General features: G+C 57.2%; 1 protein-coding gene across 1 annotated transcript; it reads right to left on the bottom strand.

Moving 5' to 3' along the window:
* Positions 1–271: 271 nt before the first annotated feature.
* Positions 272–20,856, bottom strand: LOC119100414 (trafficking protein particle complex subunit 10). The gene is made up of 25 exons (XM_037223512.1): positions 20,744–20,856; positions 19,929–20,030; positions 19,073–19,287; positions 18,238–18,434; positions 17,714–17,856; positions 17,046–17,210; positions 16,485–16,614; positions 15,729–15,862; positions 15,409–15,542; positions 14,733–14,897; positions 14,211–14,443; positions 13,937–14,043; positions 12,975–13,078; positions 12,242–12,324; positions 10,735–10,893; positions 10,117–10,243; positions 9,294–9,410; positions 8,629–8,721; positions 8,084–8,272; positions 7,792–7,905; positions 7,208–7,321; positions 5,938–6,093; positions 4,785–4,965; positions 4,127–4,246; positions 272–2,188 (listed from the first exon to the last, which is right to left on the bottom strand). Exons 2-25 carry the CDS (start codon positions 19,960–19,962, stop codon positions 2,028–2,030), a joined length of 3,375 nt encoding a protein of 1,124 aa, XP_037079407.1. The 5' UTR covers positions 19,963–20,030; positions 20,744–20,856; the 3' UTR covers positions 272–2,027.
* Positions 20,857–20,966: the final 110 nt, after the last annotated feature.

Raw genomic sequence — 20,966 nt, 5'->3', positions numbered from 1 at the left:
ATCTGAACCACTAAAACAAGATTAAATGAAACGCCGAGTAAATGCCCAACTGCTGGCTAGCGTTGAGGTCGCACGTGACATCAGAATGCTGAGAAAATGTCACGGTGACAAGATGAGCCATATGATTAAGACTAACCTCGCGTTTGTTTGCGTGCATATACGCCACAATGTGTATGGAAAGTATCATGTGCTGGCTAGTTCAGCGTCATCGCAGCACTGTGCGAAAGACCGCAGGCGCTGTTTTCTTGCCACCCCATGAAATGGACAAAAATACCAAAGTTGATATATTATCGGTCACAGACTGAGGCATCAAAGCTCAGCCCTGACCTGCCGCCTCGCGCACGCTTGTTTCAGTACCAATGAACAGCGGTAGCAGTCTGGCGGCGCATCTTTCTTCGTGCACACAGCCGTGGCATACCAAATAAACACAAGACCGCATCAGAGTGAACAGCTAGGCAGGCTTGCATATTGTAGCAGCATAAACTCGCGACAGCCGAAGATCTCAACGTTCTATACATCCCGTTATAGCAAATCCGTGCATAGCGGTCACAACAGTGTATGCCTACCTTCTGCTACATGGAGATTGCTGCAGAAGGAGCCCACTATAGTGCGCTTGGTGCGCTAGTGTGCTCCTTGTGTTCTGGCCTATTCTAGTTTTAGGGACATACAAGACATATATAAATATATTGGCCAACGCTGTATACCTCTCGTTTCACTGATAGTTGCGCAATCATATCAACTATCGGTGACCAGACTGTCACCCACTGGAATACGAAAACGACACCCTCATCCCCGCAGAAGGCAGGCGAGACAACAGATCACAGGCCCGATTAAAGCGTCTCGAAACTTTGCTTCGAGACCCCATTACCCCGGATACAACTGTCGGAGACAACTAGGACACACCACCACCCGATGAGGCGCACGCCAAGGTTTTGTGCATGCTCATGTTCACAAAATGGCAGCCCGCGCACGATGGAACATCCCACAGGCAGCAGCACAAAATAGTTTGGGCGATGCCTTCACAAGTAACAGCAATGGAAGCACAAGAAACATGACGTCAGACACCTTTTCCGACCATCTCAATACAAAAAAGAAACTTGCGACATACTTCTAGCTTAAGTCAGTCAGCGACCTCCAACAATCAGCTGAGCAATAAACGACGGAAATACACCCGGAGTTGCAAAACGTGACTGTTAAAAAGTCACTTACCACGTTGTATTTCCCAAAACTTCGCGCAAAAGCACTTAAGATGGACGATAACAGTAAACGAAACATCAAAGCAGCATTCTTTTACGCTACAAGTGCCTGCCGCGATCGACGAAATTCATAGATTTCACGACATACACGAAAAGGACTTGGCATTCCCACACAGTAACAACGCAAGCTGAGAGCCACTTTACCGTCAGCTGTAGCGCGGCGGTACATCCATGGATTTAGAATACCATGTATATCTTACATATATCGACGAATACTATACGGCTCTCGTTTAGAAGGTTTTCCGTAACTCGGCACGTGCCAAAGGGGGCCCGACGAGATTCCCAGCCAGACTAAACAGAATGATGACAGGATTCCCGACGCCTGTCTCCCAAACCAGCTCCTGAGGCTGCCGAGGGGCTCGGATTCCAACAGCGGCCGCCCTGGACGGAGCCGGCCTCCCAAACCAGCCGACCGGTCTCCCAAACCCGCACTTGAGGCTGTCGAGGGGCTCGGATTCCAACAGCAGCCGCCCTGGACGGAGCCGGCCCCCCAAACCAGCCGGCCGGTCTCCCAAACCAGCACCTGAGGCTGCCGAGGGGCTCGGATTCCAACAGCAGCCGCCCTGGACGGAGCCGGCCCCCCAAACCAGCCGACCGGTCTCCCAAACCAGCACCTGAGGCTGCCGAGGGGCTCGGATTCCAACAGCAGCCGCCCTGGACGGAGCCGGCCCCCCAAACCAGCCGGCCGGTCTCCCAAACCAGCACCTGAGGCTGCCGAGGGGCTCAGATTCCAACAGCAGCCGCCCTGGACGGAGCCCGTCCGTCGCTGTTCTAGGTCAGCGAGCTGTCTGTGGCGGAGGAGGCCGGACCGGGCGCCGTCGCCGCCAGCACGTGCACCTGCTGTCCGCGCGAGGCGCTGTACACCTGGCCCACCGCGAACGGCTCCAGCCTCGGCAGACCAGACCCGGCGTTCAGCAGGCGGTTGGCCGGCTCTGTCGCACACAGCAGACGGACACGGTCAGAGGTGACACACAGCAGACGGACACGGTCAGAGGTGACACAGCAGACGGACACGGTCAGAGATGACACAGCAGACGGACACGGTCAGGGATGACACACAGCAGACGGACACGGTCAGAGGTGACACACAGCAGACGGACACGGTCAGAGGTGACACAGCAGACGGACACGGTCAGAGATGACACAGCAGACGGACACGGTCAGAGATGACACACAGCAGACGGACACAGTCAGAAGTGACACACAGCAGACGGACACGGTCAGAGGTGACACAGCAGACGGACACGGTCAGAGGTGACGCACAGGCAGACGGCAACGGTCAGAGGCAACACACAGCAGGCGAGCACGGTCAGGGGTGACACACAGCAGACGGCAGAGATCAGGGGTGACACACAGCAGACGGACACGGTCAGAGGTGACGCACAGCAGACGGACACGGTCAGAGGTGACACACAGCAGACGGACACGGTCAGGGGGGGGGGGGGCGAACACGGCAGACAGACACGGGCAGAGGTGACACACAGCAGGCGGCAACGGTCAGAGGCAACACACAGCAGACGAGCACGGTCAGGGGTGACACACAGCAGACGGCAACGGTCGGGGGTGACACACAGCAGACGGCAACGGTCAGGAGTGACACACAGCAGACGGCCACGGTCAGGGCTGGCACACAGCAGACGGGCGCGGTCGTCGCAGACGACCGACAAAAAACGACAAAACAACAAAAAAACGACAAGACGGCAAAAAAACGGCTGAATCCGAGTGGCACACAGCTGCGGACCAAAGCCGGCCCGCACCCAGCACAAGACCGGGGCCAGCGGCGCGCTTAGTGGAGGACCAGGGCGGGGCCCGGACGTCTGCATCCACGCTCACGCCACGGGGGTTTACTGTCGTTTTTGTATCACCCATGGAGGGGGGGGGGGGTAGCGGCACTGCAGCCACGAAACAGTGCATGCAAAACAGCCGGCCAAGCAGTGGACATTTATCGTCAGCAGGGGTGGATGATAGCTGTTACTTTCTGGAGCTTGTCACAGACTAAGAACGCGGACACGGGGCCGTCGCAGTGAATTTTGGCAGGTGAGAAAATAATTGCAAATTTACTTTCCAGTATTTCTGCCACACTTCACCCAAATTTTACGCACCGGTTCCTAAGCCCGAGATATTGCAAGATGTGTGTCAATGTGGCACAATGTCACAGTCCTCATGCGCTGCACAGATTCCTGCTCTTGCTGTGTGACAGGTGTCAGACATTCTATATGTATGCACGCTAATGCATGCCATACTGAATACGTAATGGAATGTGTTATTTACTGTGTCGCACATGTCATATGTTTATACGGAAGGTGAGTCACATAATGGTAGGGAGACGTGACCCACGGCGGTCACGCAACTCGGGGACGCCGTGGAAGATCAGAGTAGGGACGCAGCAGCGGAACGGACCAGGGACACCGCGGAAGGTCAGAGCAGGGACGCAGCAGCAGATCGGACCAGGGACACCGTGGAAGATCAGAGCAGGAACGCCGCGGAAGATCAGGGCACGGACGCAGGGCAGATCAGACCAGGGACACCGCGGAAGACCAGAGCCCGGACGCAGGGCAGATCAGACCGGGGACGCCGCGGAAGATCAGAGCACGGACGCAGGACAGATCAGACTGGAGACACCGGGCCAGATCAGCCCGGGAGGCGGCGACAGCGTCACTCAGGACAGCCGTGGCAGCGCTGCCCGGAACCGTGGCGGCGCCGCTTCAATTTAATTTCTATCAATCAACTAATGGCAAGCTTCACTTCAATCGTCACACAGCCAGAGCGGGTGGACTTTAAGACATTTCGAGCGAACAGCAGCAGCAGCAGCAGCAGCAGCTGTGTACTCGGCGTCCGGCCTGGTCGGCAGGCGGGCAGCGGGGGCGCACCTTTGTTGGCCGGTATGTACCGGCTGAGCCGGACGGTCGGCAGCGGCAGGAAGCCGCCCGTCAGCGGCATCACCTCCAGCTGCAGCGAGTGGCGCGTGTCCGGGCCCATGTTCAGCACACCTGTCACGGAGAGGGTGAGCGTCGGCCACACAGGAGGCGCTAACCGCGCAGCGAGGCGGCGTGGGTCGCTGCTCTCCCACAGGCTGTCAATGTGATCCTTCTCTTCGGATAGGCAGACAGCGGCCAGATGCCTTAAATCCTGGTCCAGGAATCCGAGCCGTCAAAGGTCAAGACTGCCTTTTCCTATCACTTGAGGAGGGGGGGGGGGGGGGGGACCTTCACAGGTCCTGGGTTAGTCATTTTACGCGGAGTGCATTAAGATAGTGCTCAAGTGCACTCACATTACGCATCCAAATGATTGGTAGAATTTCCTTCTTACAGTGATGCAAGGTCACGAAAGCGCCAAATCAAGTGTCCACCTCAAAGTAATGTTAGCACACCTTTTCCAGTGCACCGACGTCAAACAAATCACAACACAGGTGCGAACGCTCGAATCCATGACAGGCGCGCGCACCAGCCTCGCACGTATTTCACAAGCTCCCGGCCGGGGCTGTCTAGGTCATACCAGGTCACGACACAGCGCGGGCAGCCCACTGACCTGAGCTGCGTCCGCAGACGGCCCACATGTTCTGGTCGGCCAGCACCTCGTACATGACGGCGCGCAGGTCGGCGCAGCTGTCCTCCTGCGTCACGGTCACGTGCAGCTGGCAGATGGAGCCGGACCGGCAGAACTCGGCCCCCTTCAGCGGCTCCATACGGCACGTCACGCTGAACAGCGTCTGCGGCACGGGCGCGCGCCAGCCGTCAGCTGCCATCAACGAACGACAGCTCCGAGCAGACCCAAACGTCCCCACAGTCTAACCAACAGCAAGCTACGTCAGGAAGAGGACAGCAGCGTCTGGTAATTTCAGCTGGCATTCTAGGGTGCTTTTTGCACAGTTTGCATTGAGCACTGCAGTGCCCATGACACCAGTGTCTAGAAGATAGCACAGGACTGTACCGATCCATTGAGGGTGACGACAGATTAGTTTAATTCTCCGACGACGCACGAACCCAGCCAAGGCAGCGAACCATTTACATACAAAATACTTACTGTTGCGTTGATCACGGGATTCGCAGCGTTACATGAACATATACGTACATTCAACCTTTGACCACACATTGACCTGTTTCTACATCCTTTTCAAACGAGCTGTCGGTCCTATCTCAGGCTGAGCCCTGCGCAGCCTCGTCCGTCTCGCTCAACAGCCCCGAGCCAGAACCACTCGGAGGGCGGCTCATCACGCCAGCGTTCCAAAATTCATCTCGTATGTTGTGCAGGATGTAAATACAAACTCATCATACCAGAATCTTGGCTCTCCGGCGACCCCGCACGCCATTGGCAGGCGCTAATCCGTCGCCCTTTGACCCCGGACCCGGACATCTGACCTGTCCAGACCATTTGTCAAGCTTGAGGCGCTTGGATACTGGGCTAACAGCAGCCTCGTTCGATGCTGATTGGCCGATTTTGAGCAAGGGCAGAGGCGACAGGCTCTGAGCCCCAATCCGGGGTGTAATAGCATGAAAAATATCGACATCTATGCCATCCAAGGGGCCGAATATTGGAACGCTGCCACCGCGCTGTCGCCGGCCGCACGGGTGGTACGGACTGTCTGGACGCCGCGCGCCGGAGCCGCAGAGATCACCGGGGCCGCGCCCAGAAGCCCCTCGGCTCGACCGCAGGCCGCCAGCTCGTGCCGGCGCCGACTGACCCTGTAGTCGGCGACGGTGAAGTCGAACTTGAAGCGCTGCTTGGAGTCGGCGTCCACGGCGCGGTAGTCGACGCAGAACTGGGCGCGAACGGGCGGCGTGGCCTCGTCCAGGCCCATCTCCCAGAGGTAGGAGACGCTCCGGTCACTGCACACCACCTGCAGCAGACACCGGTCGCTCAGCCTCACACCACACCCAGCCGCTCCACCTCTCAGAGGTAGGAGACGCTACGGTCACTGCACACCATCTGCAGCAGACGCCGGCCGCTCAGCCTCACACCACACACAGCCGCTCAATCTCCCAGAGGTAGGAGACGCTCCGGTCACTGCACACCACCTGCAGCGGACACCGGTCACTCAGCCTCACACCACACACAGCCGCTCAATCTCCCAGAGGTAGGAGACGCTCCGGTCACTGCACACCACCTGCAGCAGACACCGGTCGCTCAGCCTCACACCACACACAGCCGCTCCATCTGCCAGACGTAGGAGACGCTCCGGTCACTACACACTACCTGCAGCATACACCGGTCGCTCAATGTCACACCGCATCAAGCCGCTCCATCTGCCGCGGAAGACCTGGATTGGTGACATAGGGGGCTTTGTGTGATGTGACCCAGTTAGACGCTTGGTTCTATTCGGCCGGTTTCACCTGCTCGAGATTTCGACGTCAGCCGGTTGCAAGCAGCCCTCACCAGCACATTACCGTATGATATGTCTATGCTCAAAAATGTCCATGTTTAAAGACTCGGTTCGAACGTTTTGAATGGAAATATTTTTGGGATGCGAGGCACACTAAGCAGTGCTCGTTGCGCGAGCCCTGGCCATCATCCAATCGTGAAATGTCGGGTCAACGGCAGAATATGATGTTTATTATATACACAATTATAAGTTTAACGTACCGCAATGTTTGGTAAGGTTCGCATTGCCCTATGGCGTCACAAAATCCTAAGCACTAAGCACTGCTGTACTGCTGCACTAGCACTAGTACTGCTGCTGCCACTGACTGCGGTCAGTGGCAGCAGCAGTCAAGGGCAAACAGCGAATACCTTAAACCATCCCAACTCAACCAGGGTGGGTGGATCGGAACGCTCGCTCTAACCCACTGACCTATCCGGACGGACAGACGGACGGACGGACGGACGGCTATTAAAATAATGATTGCGGCTATTGACGGCTGTTGAAAAATTGCTGCGTGGGATAAAAGTGTACTGAAAATGCAGCTGGAAATATGTCTGCGCCCCACAATCCTCCGGAAGCGGGTGTAACTCACCACGCTCTCCGCGTTGGCGTTGAGGGAGGTGAGCGTGACTGGGGCGTCGTTGATGACGACAGCGCTCGGCTGCGTCAGCTCGAACGCCGTCGTGTTCAGGCCGTGCATCATCACCTGGCGGCGGCGGTGGCGGCGGCGGCTCGGGTCAGGTCAGCGGTCACCGTGCTGGCCCACCCAGCCACCGATCAAAGCCCGCCATCGGCGGATCACTCTACACAGCGCTCACAGCACCCTGTGAGTGAAACCGAACAAAAAAATACGACGCAGGACGGCAAAACTAGATAGCCCCAGTTCTTGATATCCCAAGCGGTGCAAACATGATCCGTGAACAGACAGGGGCCATCGGACAACTGGGAGACCTTTCTGCAGTGCGTAAGTTCCTACCCTAATTCCCCAGTCTGTCCCCGACTGCCGGGCGCTGGTACTATGCGGTCGTCGCGGCCAGAAGTCAGCAGCCTCCGGCCGATCCGCGGCCGCCGGCCCACCAAGCGCCCTTCACCGTTCGCGCGGCGTTGGCGGCCGAAGGCGGCTATCACGCACATACACTGCGGGTAGGAAGGCGCCTGCTTGGCCAGGCATCTCACCTGAACAAACTTCCTGACTTGGGCCGTGTGCAGCCTGAAATTGACGGAGAAGGGCAGCAGGAAGTAGAGCTCCGCTTCCACCGGTAGCGAACTCCAGGGACAGAAGATGTTCACCTGAAAACCACATCAGCATTCACATCACGTTTCACGCTGTCCTTTTGTTATAAAAAGTACACGTTTCGACAAAAGATCCCAGTATCTCCCGCACCACCTCACGACGGGGCATCATCATTCATTGCGAGATCTCGCAGCGGATCCGCGTGCGGGCGGTGCGCCGCCGCCGTCTGCTGACCTTGTGCAGCAGACTGACGCCGTCCTTGACGTGCGCCAGCTGGGAGAGCACCGACACAGGCAGCGTGACGGTCTGGAAGGCGGCCAGCGGCGGCAGCGGCAGCTCCAGCTGCTCCACCCACTGGTCGGCCGTAGTGTCCGAGCGGCGCACGGTCAGGCCGCGGGAGCACTGCAGCCGCAGCCGGCTCGCCTGGTGACCCAGCCCCGGTCAGCCCACACACACGGGCAGCACCGTCGCGTAGGGACAGCGGGCGCCCGACCACTGGTCGAAGAAATATACCGCTGAGGGTCGCCCTCACTATAACGCATGGAGACAACAGCACCCGTAGACAAAATATGCGTCCTACTCCGCACGAGGTACAGCTTTCTGAGAACTGGGAGCATGCGTCAGTCGGTTAACCTATCCTGTGTACGTAAAAGTAAACGCAAACTCTCAACCAGCCAATGGCAACATTTCTGACGGCGGACAGTGGCCCCAAACACGTCCCGACGGCCGTCCGTCCAGCTACGCCAGGTGGGACACGTGACCCAGCCGGCATTGCTCACCTGGGTCATGGGCTCGCTGCCGCACGCCACGGCCACGGTCATCTGCTGCACGGTTCCGGCCAGCAGGTCGGGCTCGGCCTTGTTCAGCGACACCTGCCGGCGCCCCGTGCGGGGAGGAGCGTGTCGGCGCGTCCCGTGCGTGGGAGGTGCGTCAGAGCGCCAACAGACGGCGCCGACAGGTGGCGCCAGCGGCAGGTGGACGGGCAGCGCAGCAATACAGCTCAGCCCCTCAAACGACAGCTCGGGTAACAACTGACGTGGTAAGGAGGCCAACCGGGTTCGTAGCTCCCGTCAGCTCCCCTTCTCCGGGCTCAAGTAACGGTTTGGCTTCTAGTTCGCATTGAGTCTGCAAGACAATGAGTGCACATTCTGATGCAGTCTTACAAGCTGAGAAATGTCTGAAGAGCCATGCAGATCTGATGCTGCCCCCGCCCCTCCCCCAACGCACTCAAGACATGGTGGCAGCCTGTTTACATCAATGGGATATGTCTAAACCAGCTCGCAGAAACTTTTAGACCGGTCCCGGTTGGGTCCAGCCTTCCTCGTCTATCATTTTCCTCCATGTCATCCCTCGGACTCTAACTTATGTACAAATATTACATAAATAGAGGAGCGGTAACTAGGGCGGCCGCCGAACAGCCAGCTACCAGGAAGCATGACCCGACCTTGTGCGGCGACGACTTGACGGTGAACCGGAGCGCGCGATCCAGCTCCACCATCAGGTCGAGGGAAGTGCAGCGGAACTGCAGGTGCTGCACCACGAACGAGCCCGGGCTCTCCATCTGGGGGCGGCGTCCGGCCGGCGTTACAGCACGCTCCGACGGCAGGTCGCCACACGGCCGGCCACAACACCGGCCACACGGCCGGCCACACGGCCGGCCACAACACCAGCCATACAGCCGGCCATATGGTCGGCCACAACACCGGCCACACCGCCGGCCACACCGCCGGCCACAACACCAGCCATACAGCCGGTCACAATACCGGCCACACCGCCGGCCACACTAGCCGGCCACACGGCCGGCCACAACACCAGCCATACAGCCGGCCATATGGTCGGCCACAACACCGGCCACACAGCCGGTGACACCGCCGGCCGCAGGGCGTCGAGTGACGTCACGGGCCGATCATCGCGGCAGCGAGATCAGCAGCGCCTGCTGCCAGCAGCGCCAGCGCCTGAGCGGCGGCCTCCCGGACGGTGCAGCACTCTGAGCGGCGACCTAACGGACGGTGCAGCCCTCTGAGCAGCGGCCTACCGGACGGTGCAGCACTTTGAGCAGCGGCCTCCCGGACGGTGCAGCCCTCTGAGCAGCGGCCTACCGGACGGTGCAGCACTTTGAGCAGCGGCCTACCGGACGGTGCAGCCCTCTGAGCAGCGGCCTACCGGACGGTGCAGCACTTTGAGCAGCGGCCCTCCCGGACGGTGCAGCACTCTGAGCGGCGGCCTCCCGGACGGTGCAATCCTCCGAGCGGCGGCCCGGCTCTCACCTGCCCGGCCAGCGTCAGCCGGTTGGTGCCCGGCTGGAGGGTGACGTCCCGCTGCTCCAGGCTCACGTCGAACGCGCCGGCCGGCAGCTGGCCGCGGCGGCCTACGCTCGGCTGGCTGTCCTTGCGTCTGCAGGGCACACAATCCGTCCGGTCCCCAGTCACACGGCCGAGCGGGCTCCTCTGACGTGCTCCCGTCTGCCCAGGAACGTCTGCTCAGAGGGCTCACGTAACCACCCACCTTCCGTCTGTCCAGGAGCGTCCGCTGGGCGGGCTCACGTAACCCTCCAGCGTCTGCGCAGCCGGGCGGACCCACGTGCACACCCTGACCACGAGACCACGGCTCGCCCGAGTATTTTTTTACTGACACCACGAGAATGGCGCTGGAAGGAACTCACATAGCAAAGCGAAGAGCAAATATGACGAGTGAGTAGCCATTTTAGACAATTGCTCATTCGGGTAACTCTGGAGTGGATGGCATGCCGAATGGAGACGTCAGTGCAGTGTGACGGACAGGCGGCTGCAGTGTCACACACGTCGCACCTGCCACGGGACGGTGCGAGCTCACCCAGGATAACATACGAACGTGATGAGGCCGCCGCCGGCGCACGCATGGCCCACCTCAGCACCCGGAGCATGTTGCGGCAGATGAGCGTGGCGGCGCTGAGACTCTTGTCCTGTTTGTACTCGATGTTCTCCTCCAGCTGGAGCCGGTCGTCGGCCGGCCCTAGCAGGGCGGCAGGTGAGTCGGGCCGCTGGCCGGTGTCACGGCGGGATGACCTGGACGGGACATATGAGGTCACACACCGCGTCACGACAAGATGACCAGGACAGGTCCGGCGAGGTCCTGCACCGCGTCACGGAGGGATGACCTGGACAGGTCAGACGAGGTCATGGATCGCGTCACGGAGGGATGACCTGGACAGGTCAGACGAGGTAACACACCGAGTCATGACAAGATGACCTGGACAGGTCAGGCGAGGTCACACACTGAGTCATAACAAGATGATCTGGACAGGTCAGACGAGGTCACCCACCGCGTCACGGAGGGATGACCCGGACAGGCCATACGAGGTCACACACTGCGTCATGACAAGATGACCTGGACAGGTCAGGCGAGGTCATGCACCGCGTCACGGAGGGATGACCTGGACAGGTCAGATGAGGTCACACGCCGGGTCACGGAGGGATGACCTGGACAGGTCAGACGAGGTCGCACACCGCGTCACGGCGAAGACCTGGACGGCGCGACAGACACGTGACACACCGCTCCGGTGGACGGCAGAGATGCACGTACGAAACAGACTCGTGCTGCACGCTGTGGCCCTAGCGTCACGCCTCATACGGAAATTTTGAATCCGTGACGTATTTTCAGACCTTCACGTGTGCGAACACCGAGGGTGTCGCAAATTGTCCTGGCAGCATATAGCTGCTTACTCAGCTGTACGTTCCAAGCGTTTTTTTTTTCCTGTTATCTTTCATGGCGATAATGGCTTCCATTCAGTGCTCCTACGCAGCATTTTCGCTTTAGCTACGCTATATTACTACACGAGCGTTGCATGCTACAGCGCTTTTGACCCTTGTCACCTTCTTCCCACGTGGTGAACGTTTCAAGCTGAATGTTTTCACAATGTCCGTGACGCTGACTTTCCCGATTTCAGGCTTAAGGACGTCTCATTGGGGCACGCATTTTGACCCATAAAACCTATCACTAATGTGACGTCTACAGATCTTTCAAAGGACGCCCTTCACGGATATCGGTGCGGACAAACATTCTACAGACGACAAAATCTTGCCAGGTAAGCAGTTAAAATCCGTTAGTTGAGCAAGCATCTTTAAATATTACATACTTTATATAGGCACTTGCATGCATACAAGTTTCTTTTCGCTAGCCAATGGCACATTGCAACATTCGTCCGACACGACACTAACAGCAGAATATGTTCAGAGCGTCATAATCAAAACAATGCACACCACGCGATGCATTAAAAGTTCTCGAACGGTCTCCAACATGCTATGGACTGCCGACGCCAGCAACTCGCACGGCTGGCGTCTGGTGCAGGCGGCGCTGGCTGACCGCAGCCCCAGGCGGTCAGCGCTGGCCGGCGTGCGGGGCGCCGACACTGACCCGGAGCTGGACGTGCTGGCCGAGCTGGTGTTCCTGCTCAGTTGCTCGGGCGGCTCGGCCAGCTGGACGTCGGCCCGGCACGACTGCAGCCGCAGCGGCACCGGCAGGCGGCTCTCCACCTGCAGCCGGCGGCCGTCAGGTGACGCGCACGCACGCACGCACGCACGCACGCACGCACGCACGTACGTACGCACGCGTGTACACCACCCGTCCACGGTGCACAAACGTGTACATCCACACAAACACAGCGGCCTTACCAAACACGGCATTATTACACAACCCGCGTAGCAGACTCAGGTCAGGCGGTATTACAAACACAGTCACGTATGCTGTCTGATTGCGCTCACCCACCGTATATCTAAATTAATCCAATTGGCGTCTCGGCTGCCATGCATATAACTAGGACCGCAAGCATAATGAAGTAACTTAAGTCTGGGGCCTCAAGCCTGTATCCAATTAATTGGTTTAAATGGAAAGCCATGGATGCTGACACTAGGCCCGACATGTCCTGCAGACAATCCTTGTTCAGATTAATACACGCTTCAGATCGGAAACACGTGATCTGGCAACACCGGTCTCGAAGGAGGAGGGGAGGGGAAGGGGGCGGGGGCGTCCGCGACGTCCGTTGAGCCGACAGTCGCCCTAGCTGTCCATTTCCTTATCACTAAGTGGCTGCAGCGGACGCCGTGGTGCCCCCCCCCCCCCTTCAGCGCCACCCGCCGGCGTCACTCACGTCCAGCACGACCTCGACCCGAGCGCCGGGGAACGGCTCCCGGTCGGGCTCCGACAGCCGCACCGCCCGCACCAGCAGCAGGTCATCGCCGGAGGTCACCACACCTGGCGCGGCAGGGCACGCCCCGTCAGTCGCGGCGCACGTGGCGTTCAGGGAACACACGCTGATCATAGGAAATGTTCCACATATCAGCTCATTGATGCAGCTAATGACAAGCTATTGAGTTACTGCAACAGTTTAAAACGGCATACGCGGCCATATGGTGAGGTGGAAACTTTTTCAAATTGCGTGCAGCATCAACGTGAAAAACGTACGAAAAAATCAGACATTTTATTAATTGATAATTATCACAGCCTTGCTAAGAACTTACTTGGGATTTGACATTAAAGGATCAAGGTTATGATAATACACCAGTCAATAGAGGCTATCGAATAGCAAACGTGCCACAGAAATATACCGCATATTTTATACCAGCACAGCATACCCCGGCAACTATAAACCAACACCATAAAATGACATTTCAAGCACACAATATCTATATCAGATAAAACGATTGTCCACACCTTTCCTATATAGGACATGCTTTCATTTACATCTTTGTTGGCAATGCGTATGTTAGCAACTAGCATCACGTAGAAATGCTTCGGGTAGCTAAACCAACAATCGACAACAGGCCAAATACAACGCGGATATCCGTTCGACGTGTCATGCGGGAGCACGGTGCTGGAGTCACACAAGCCCTGAGAATTGAAAAGGGCACATTTAAAAGACTGTCAACCTTTGTTAAGCTTTAACAGGAATGCTTGCAGAAGTGAAAATCTTGAAAACGAGATGCTGTTCCACTCGCTAAATCCTTTGGACGCGTACAAGGTAAGATGAGTGCGTCAAATTCCGAAACCCGGTGTGTGGCATAGGAAGCGACTGAGCAAGAAAAAGTGAAGATCAACCGGACTGAAACGTACGGGTTTGTTTGGTAGAGGCTATATCCACCAGCTGCTTGGCGTACTGCAGCCTCGCCTCCTGGGTGACATCCTCCCTCCCTGCGATCATGGCGCACGTCTGGGTGTACCTGAAACGAGCCGATCAGCAGCTGTCACAGGGCGCCGGACGGCGGATGCGCGCCACGCTCACCAGCAGCGCGCCGGCTGCATGGAACGATAGAGGCTGCCACGTATCAGCATTCAGTATCTTCCCTCCCACGCCCGTGCGTGATCTGGCAGCAGCGCTGGCGCTCACCTCTGGTGGTCGTCCATGATCTGGTAGCACTGTGCCAGCTGGAGCAGCAGCTGGGCGGTCAGCTGACCCCAGCCCTCCTCCTGGTACGTCTTGAGCGCGTCCGTCAGCAGGGAGGCGGCGTGCGCCGCCTGGCCCAGCCGCAGGTGGAACGTGGCCAGCTGGCGGCCCACGAGCCGCGCCGAGCGCAGCCGGCCCATGTGCTTGTACGTGCCCATGGCCAGCTCCGACAGCTCCTGCCGCCAGCCGAGCGCAGCGCTCAGCGGCGCCGCCACATCCCCGACACGTTCAGCAGTGGGGTGGGACTGTCTATGTCTACGTGAAGGACGCGTGACGACGAATTTCGGATGCACGACAGATTCCTTGAAAAGTTGAGCGACGCGCCTGTTTTTTCTTTTTTGTTTTACGCGACCTACAATCGCGCACGCACCGAACTCAGTACAGCTCCACCTTACGAATGACCGTCGCCGGAATCCGTGCGGCCGCCGAGGCGGGTCCCTCCCGCAGGACGAAGCCGCCACTGACCAGGTAGCAGTTCTGGAAGGCGTCGTGGCTGGACAGGGCGTCCTTGAGCTTGTCAGCGGCCGGCGAGTCGCCCATGCCGGCCGACAGGGTGACCATCAGGTGCAGCTGGGCCGAGGACGAGCGCTCGCCCGGCAGCAGACCGCACAGCTCGCCCAGACCGTACAGCTGCCGGCAGGCCACAGTGCGCTGGCTCGACGAACAGTGGCGGCGAACACCAGGGCACACGTTGGTGGTGATCAAGACCGCTGCCACTCCAGCGCGTCAGCGGCCAGCGGCGGCAGCGGACACCACTCCAGCCACATGGCACGGGTTGTCCGACTTTGAATATCCTCGGGAACGTATTTCTGCCGTCCAATGACAAAAAGGCCTCAGTGACATCAGGTAAATTGTTCAGGATCCTTTTGAAGTTTCGGCGCATTAACCAAAAGTTGCTTAAAAAGAAATAAGAACATCTTTTGAACGCAGCTTTTTCCAAAGTTTTGACTTGACATCGCAAGATGCAGTTCATTGAGGTACATCGAATGGCAATAGCTAAATCTCCAAAGAACAAAATGGCGACTGGGCCATTTTGCGTTCGGCCGACAGATCACCCAGACACGAAGCGAACACAAGGTCACTGCTACGCTCATTGTCAGGGGGCGCGGCGCGACCTGCCATCGGGTCCACCGTCCTGTACCTTGAGCCGGGCCTGGTCATACAGGCTGGCGGTGTAGACGCCGACGGCCTCCTGAGCCGCCGTGTCCGCCGGGATCTCGCTGCAGATGTCCAGCACGTTCATGCAGGTGCCGAACGCCCAGCAGGCCAGCCCACCTGCAGGCGCGCAGGCTCAGCTCGGGCCGCAAGCGATGACACACCACTGACAAATAACCAGCGCGAGCAGCTTGAGAGGTCACAGAGGCTGTTGCGAGTCTGCAATGTCATCAGCGGGCCCCCCTCCAGCACCCAGCGTAGGGGCCAAGCTTGCCGGAGCACCAGCGGCCCGAGGCCGTGGCTCACCTGGCTGTATCTCCAGCTGCATCAGGCGCAGCTCGTTGATGGTGTTGAAGAGGAAGTTGAGCGTGCGCTGGGCGATCTCGGCAGTGCGGTCCAGCGCCTGCAGCAGCACACACTGGCGCGCGTACAGGTAGTTCCTGCCGGGCGACAGACCGTCGTAGTGGCCACACCGGGACCGCGCGCTGACCGGCGGGACGCGGCCCCCGGACGCGCGCGGCTGGAGAGAGGACCGCATCGCTCGAGTTCGAGTGCTCTAAGCGTCACGCCACAGGGAAGAGAGGCGAAGAAAGTGAAAAACACCAATGTAGAACAGAACACAACATGAAGCAGCAAAGCCACGGACTCAAAGATCGATCAATCATTATGAGAGCATGCCAATGAAGAACTTGATGACTTTACACCGAAAACTTAGGAATCATACGGTCTCAAATCATGATAACCAGCCACAGATCATAAGGCCAATACGGGCGACGGCCGGGCAGATGTTTATGAGTGGCAGCGGGACGACTGTACGCAGCGCCCGGCCGTGGCCGCGGGCCGCTCTCACTGATACAGCGGTCAGAACGGGACCGACGAGCGGCGGCACCAAGCCCTTAACACCGAATGGTCAATGCTGAGCACACTTCATAACCCAGCGCCACCATAACACCGCAGACTGCCGGAGCCGCCTAGCTTGTTACCTGCCCCGCCGTTATTCTAAAGCCCAGCGAGCGTCCCCACCCGGGCCCTCGCTCTCCCCGGCAGCTGGCGGTCACGTACCGGAAGGCCAGGAGGGAGACGCTCTGGTTGCGGATGGCGTCTCGCACGGCGTCCGAGCAGCTGGCCGGGACGGACAGGCCGTGCCACTCCGTCACCGGCTGCGAGAACGCCTCCAGCCAGCGGGGCGTCTCTGCGGCGTACAGGGGCACGTGACGCACGGTTGGAGCAGCCGTCAAGGGTGCTCGTTGTGGTGCACAGACGCAAGCGGCACATGCGGCCCGGACAGGCAGCCAGTGCCCCGTGGCTGCGGCGCACAAGTGCGCATGACATGCGTCACTGAGAGCCACAGCCTCCAGCCGGCGGCACGTCTGTGGCAAACAGACACAAACGATAGACATGGCTAAGAGGGCCCACCTCCCATCACCCATCCTGATCTGCTATTAGTCAATGTAGCGATGGGGCATGCATGGGGATGTGGTCTGTAACCTCTCGGCAACGGGCGCGCGTCTGACGCCGCCTTTCCGATGTCGTCCCGATCCGGAGCCGCTCCGTGAGGCGCAGTCGCCTCGCCCGGCGTGAGGCGTCAGCCGGTGGGTGGCTCGCTCCGCAGAGGGGACGCACCTCCGGCGCAGGAGTTCAGTATGAACTGCGTGAAGAGCGCGTCCAGCTCGTCGTACTGGACCAGCGCCTCGTCGCAGAGACCCAGCTGCTGGAATACGAACGCCAGCTCCTCCTGCAGCGGGAAATAGGCGCCGAAGCTCCAGTTGGACGAGGTCCGTTTCTCACCTGGAAGAGGCCGTAGCCCGCTGTTAGTCACGAGCCACAGAGGCGTGGGAGCTCAAAGCACGCGGAGCTGTCGGAGCAACATAGCTAAAGGCAGCTGCCGTCAATTCAAACACATCCACCCACAACGTCTACATCTTCGTATCAGACTCTGAACCGATATCGCCAAATTTAAACTTTTCACTTATGATCCAGTGAGCATCTGCTGAATCAAAATTCATATATCACGTGTTGATGCATAACTGTAGTCTGGTTGGCGTGAATCGCAACCGAGCAGAGCTCCACGCGCTGTTAACTGCAGGCAAAATGACAAAGAAGTGCAGGAGTCCACAAGATTCTTTCAGTCACTTCGGTAGCATTCCAATCGCTTCAAGTCTTCGACCAGCCTAACAGAGGCATGCGGCAACGCACGTCTCCACAGCGCACGCGCACTGCCAGGCGCTGCCTGACGCCCAGGAGCGGCCGCGGCCCCAGTGGGCGGCCGAGCGGCCGGGGATGGCACTCACGTTGGCTCCGCATGGCGTCCTCGAACCGCACCAGCACGCGGTTGAAGCCGATCAGCAGGAAGTGGCGCAGCTTCGTCAGCAGGTTGTGCAGGGAGCCGGCGGAGCGAGCATCGGTCTTGGATGGGTCCAGGAGCGTGACGCACCTGGCCCGAAGAAAGCACGCCGTACGGCCAGTCAACGGGCATGCGTGGAAGAGTGTTGCGATGCAAGGCGATGGTTTCAAACGCACTGTACGTTCTTAGCACTGCTCGGAACACAAACCCTTGTGATCTGGCTTCCGTCTCTTCCAGCGCTTGTCTGTGCTGTCCTATCCCATCCACCTCATCGACCCCATAAATCATCCACCTCCTGTCTGTCATATGTTTCGTTACCAGTCTCCTTCACCATTGAGTGTCACCTGTCTCTTGTGTCCTACCTCCCGTCTTTTCTCGTCAGTCCATCCTTCCGTCCTCTTCCCCCCACCTGCCCCCCAGTCTGACCCATAAGCCCGTCTCTCGCGCGTCTCGCGTCCGCCCGGCCCTCACCTGTCGCCGTGCTTGCTGTTGATGTCAGCCTTGACCTTATCCAGCACCGAGGAGCGGGGCAGCAGCTTGTTGGCCTTGCTGCGCGCGTCCGCCGCCTCCACCACCACCACCAGCCAGTCGACCACGTTGTGCTGTCGCAGCATGGCTAACCACGACTGCAGCGAGTCCCGGGTCGACGACTTGTACGTCTCGTTATCCTGAGGACCGGCCAGTTGTCAGTCGGCAGGCGTGCTGATACGCGACGTCCGCTCCCGTCACCCAACGCACAGACGAGCTGAGACAGTGAGAGGCACAGAAACACACTTATTATTAGTGTAACGACTCACCCGGGGAGATTGGAGTGAATCGCAGGACGCAATTGAGTAAAAAACGTTGCGGAACATCACGGTTTCATGACGAAACCCTGGCATTGCCCCGAGATTTTAGGACCAGATGGTGGCGCCAAGGCTTACAAAACAACCACAGCTTGGTGGGATGGTAATTTCATAAATCCATCCAATAAAAAGCTCAGAATAAACCTTAAACATAAAGAATCATCCATTGCAGTTAAGTCTAGGTAGGTTACGCGGTTAGATGAACACATGGGTCTAACACCTGAACTGGTGGCAAATCACTTGTAGTGATGCCTGGACAAAGCACAGCAGGCTGGAAAGTTCTTTTTGAAGCTGTTCTGATATTATGTGTGCTGACATATAAGCATGTTGTTGACTAAAATTACTGTAGCAGTTTTGCTGATTACAGCTGCATCCTAACACACGATGTTAATTAGAAGGTTGAAAAAGCACAAATGTCCCGACCACATGGTACAGCAGGCAGCATGCCGGAGAAAGCTCACCGGGCAGTCGGTCCAGAATGTGTGCAGGCAAGGCCGGCGCACCAGGGTGCTCATGTCGTCGGTGAGCGTAGCCTCTGAGCACGGCTCGAAGGTGGCCTCCAGGGTGACGTGGCGCGGCGGCCGGCCGTAGCTGCGCCGCCACTCCACCTCCTCCTGCGGCAGGCCATGCACTAGGCTGTTCTGCAGCAGGCGGAACACCTGTGGCTCGCCGGCGTCTGTGAACAAGGCAGCTGTTATGCCGGGTGGACCACCGCACTGGCCTGTGTCTGTGGACAGGCCAGTTGTTATGCAAGGTGGAACACTGCACTGGCTGGTGTTTGCTGAGGTTGTCAGTGACTGGATTCAGGGTCTCAAGCATCTCTATGTGTGTCTTGGGGATGGTGAGCATAGGTGTGTGCACATGTGGACAAGGTAGGTGGTGCGTGAATGTGTGTATGCATGTGCTAAGCAGTCTGCATGCTTGTGCATTTGTGCATATGCACATGCTGATAGGCTGGAGTGCTCTTGGTATGAGCATGTATCTAATGAGCAAAGACACTAATATGTCACAGCTGAGTTGGGTCCTGAGGCTGGAGCATAATAGTACACTTTGACTTCAGAGCATCTTAATAATGATGATGCCACACATCCTTGGTGAACCTTATAAGAATGCCATAAGGATAATTCTAGTGTATCTCTCTTTGCCATGGAAGCAATACAGCTACCTGCTGCCAGTCTGCACAAATGCTCTAATGTTAAGTATATTTAGCTACTCAGGAAGCATGATGTAATGACAGGAACAAAAAGATATGGAACTACAAATGAAAAGCTTACTTACCATGTCAACACTACAAAACATTAGAACAAGTTAACTTACAGGTGATAACAGGCTTTCTTCCTCTCTCTTCCATTGAAGCAATTCTGGGTTGTGGGCTCAAAAGATCCACAGCTTCACACAAAATGGCTGGATGGCATGGTGCTGAAAACAAAGTCACCATTACATGACAATTCAAAATGATAACAAGTGTTACTGCCAAAAAAGACAGCAATAGTAACTACTAACAGCAGTGGAACAGCACTGAAAGTCACTTGAGAACACTTGGAATTCTGCATCACCTTGATAAAAAACCATTTGTAAGATTAGTTAGCTAGGCAAGGAAAAGGAAATGCAAGCTAGGGAGTTGTGACCTTTGATACAAATGTATCACATGCAATTTGCCTTAGAAGGAAGCTGGATTAAGACTGATAGGTAGTAGCCTTTGCCACATTCAATCTTTTCCTCACATGGAATAGGTCTAACACAGGCTCTTTGAATCAATTTTTATAGTTGCAGATATAAACAATATCACACACATCATAGGCTAAGAATATTAACTACAGAACACATTTATTATTGACTTAACTATTGATTTGCCCAATACCATAGAGATTAAAGGAGTATGGGCACTTCCTCAACTTCAACTGGGTGCATGTCAACAGTTTTCTGTATTTCATCTAAAGATGTCATGGACAATCCTCAATCTCTTTCACTACCCAACTCTTATTTAAAAAGTATTTCAGTGCATGTGAGAATTCCCCGCCAAATTCGACTGACCACTTGTTTATTTGTTCTGGACCCCCCCCCCCCCCCCCCGTTTTCCAGACCAGTATTGAGGGCTGACCTAGGGAAATTAGTTAAGTAATCAAACTTACCATTTACAGGAGCTCAAAATGCATATCCACACGCTCTACAAGAGCCAGGTGCAAATTATACGTACGGTACGGGGAAGCGCACTGAGACGCGCTGCACCAAAGATTAACAAACAGCAAAATCCGGGCGTAGATATTCTCATATCCCACCACAGCTTTTTTTATTCACCTACTTTCTCTGTCAGATGTGCGCAACATTTGTGTCGATATGGAAGCCCATAGCCGA

Source organism: Pollicipes pollicipes, unplaced genomic scaffold (assembly GCF_011947565.3).
Source record: "Pollicipes pollicipes isolate AB1234 unplaced genomic scaffold, Ppol_2.1 Scaffold_4881;HRSCAF=5763_pilon_pilon_pilon, whole genome shotgun sequence".
In the NCBI taxonomy this organism is placed as follows: domain Eukaryota; kingdom Metazoa; phylum Arthropoda; class Thecostraca; order Pollicipedomorpha; family Pollicipedidae; genus Pollicipes; species Pollicipes pollicipes.
The sequence above is the reverse complement of the archived record's forward strand: the minus strand, read 5'-3'. Positions and strand labels throughout refer to the sequence as shown.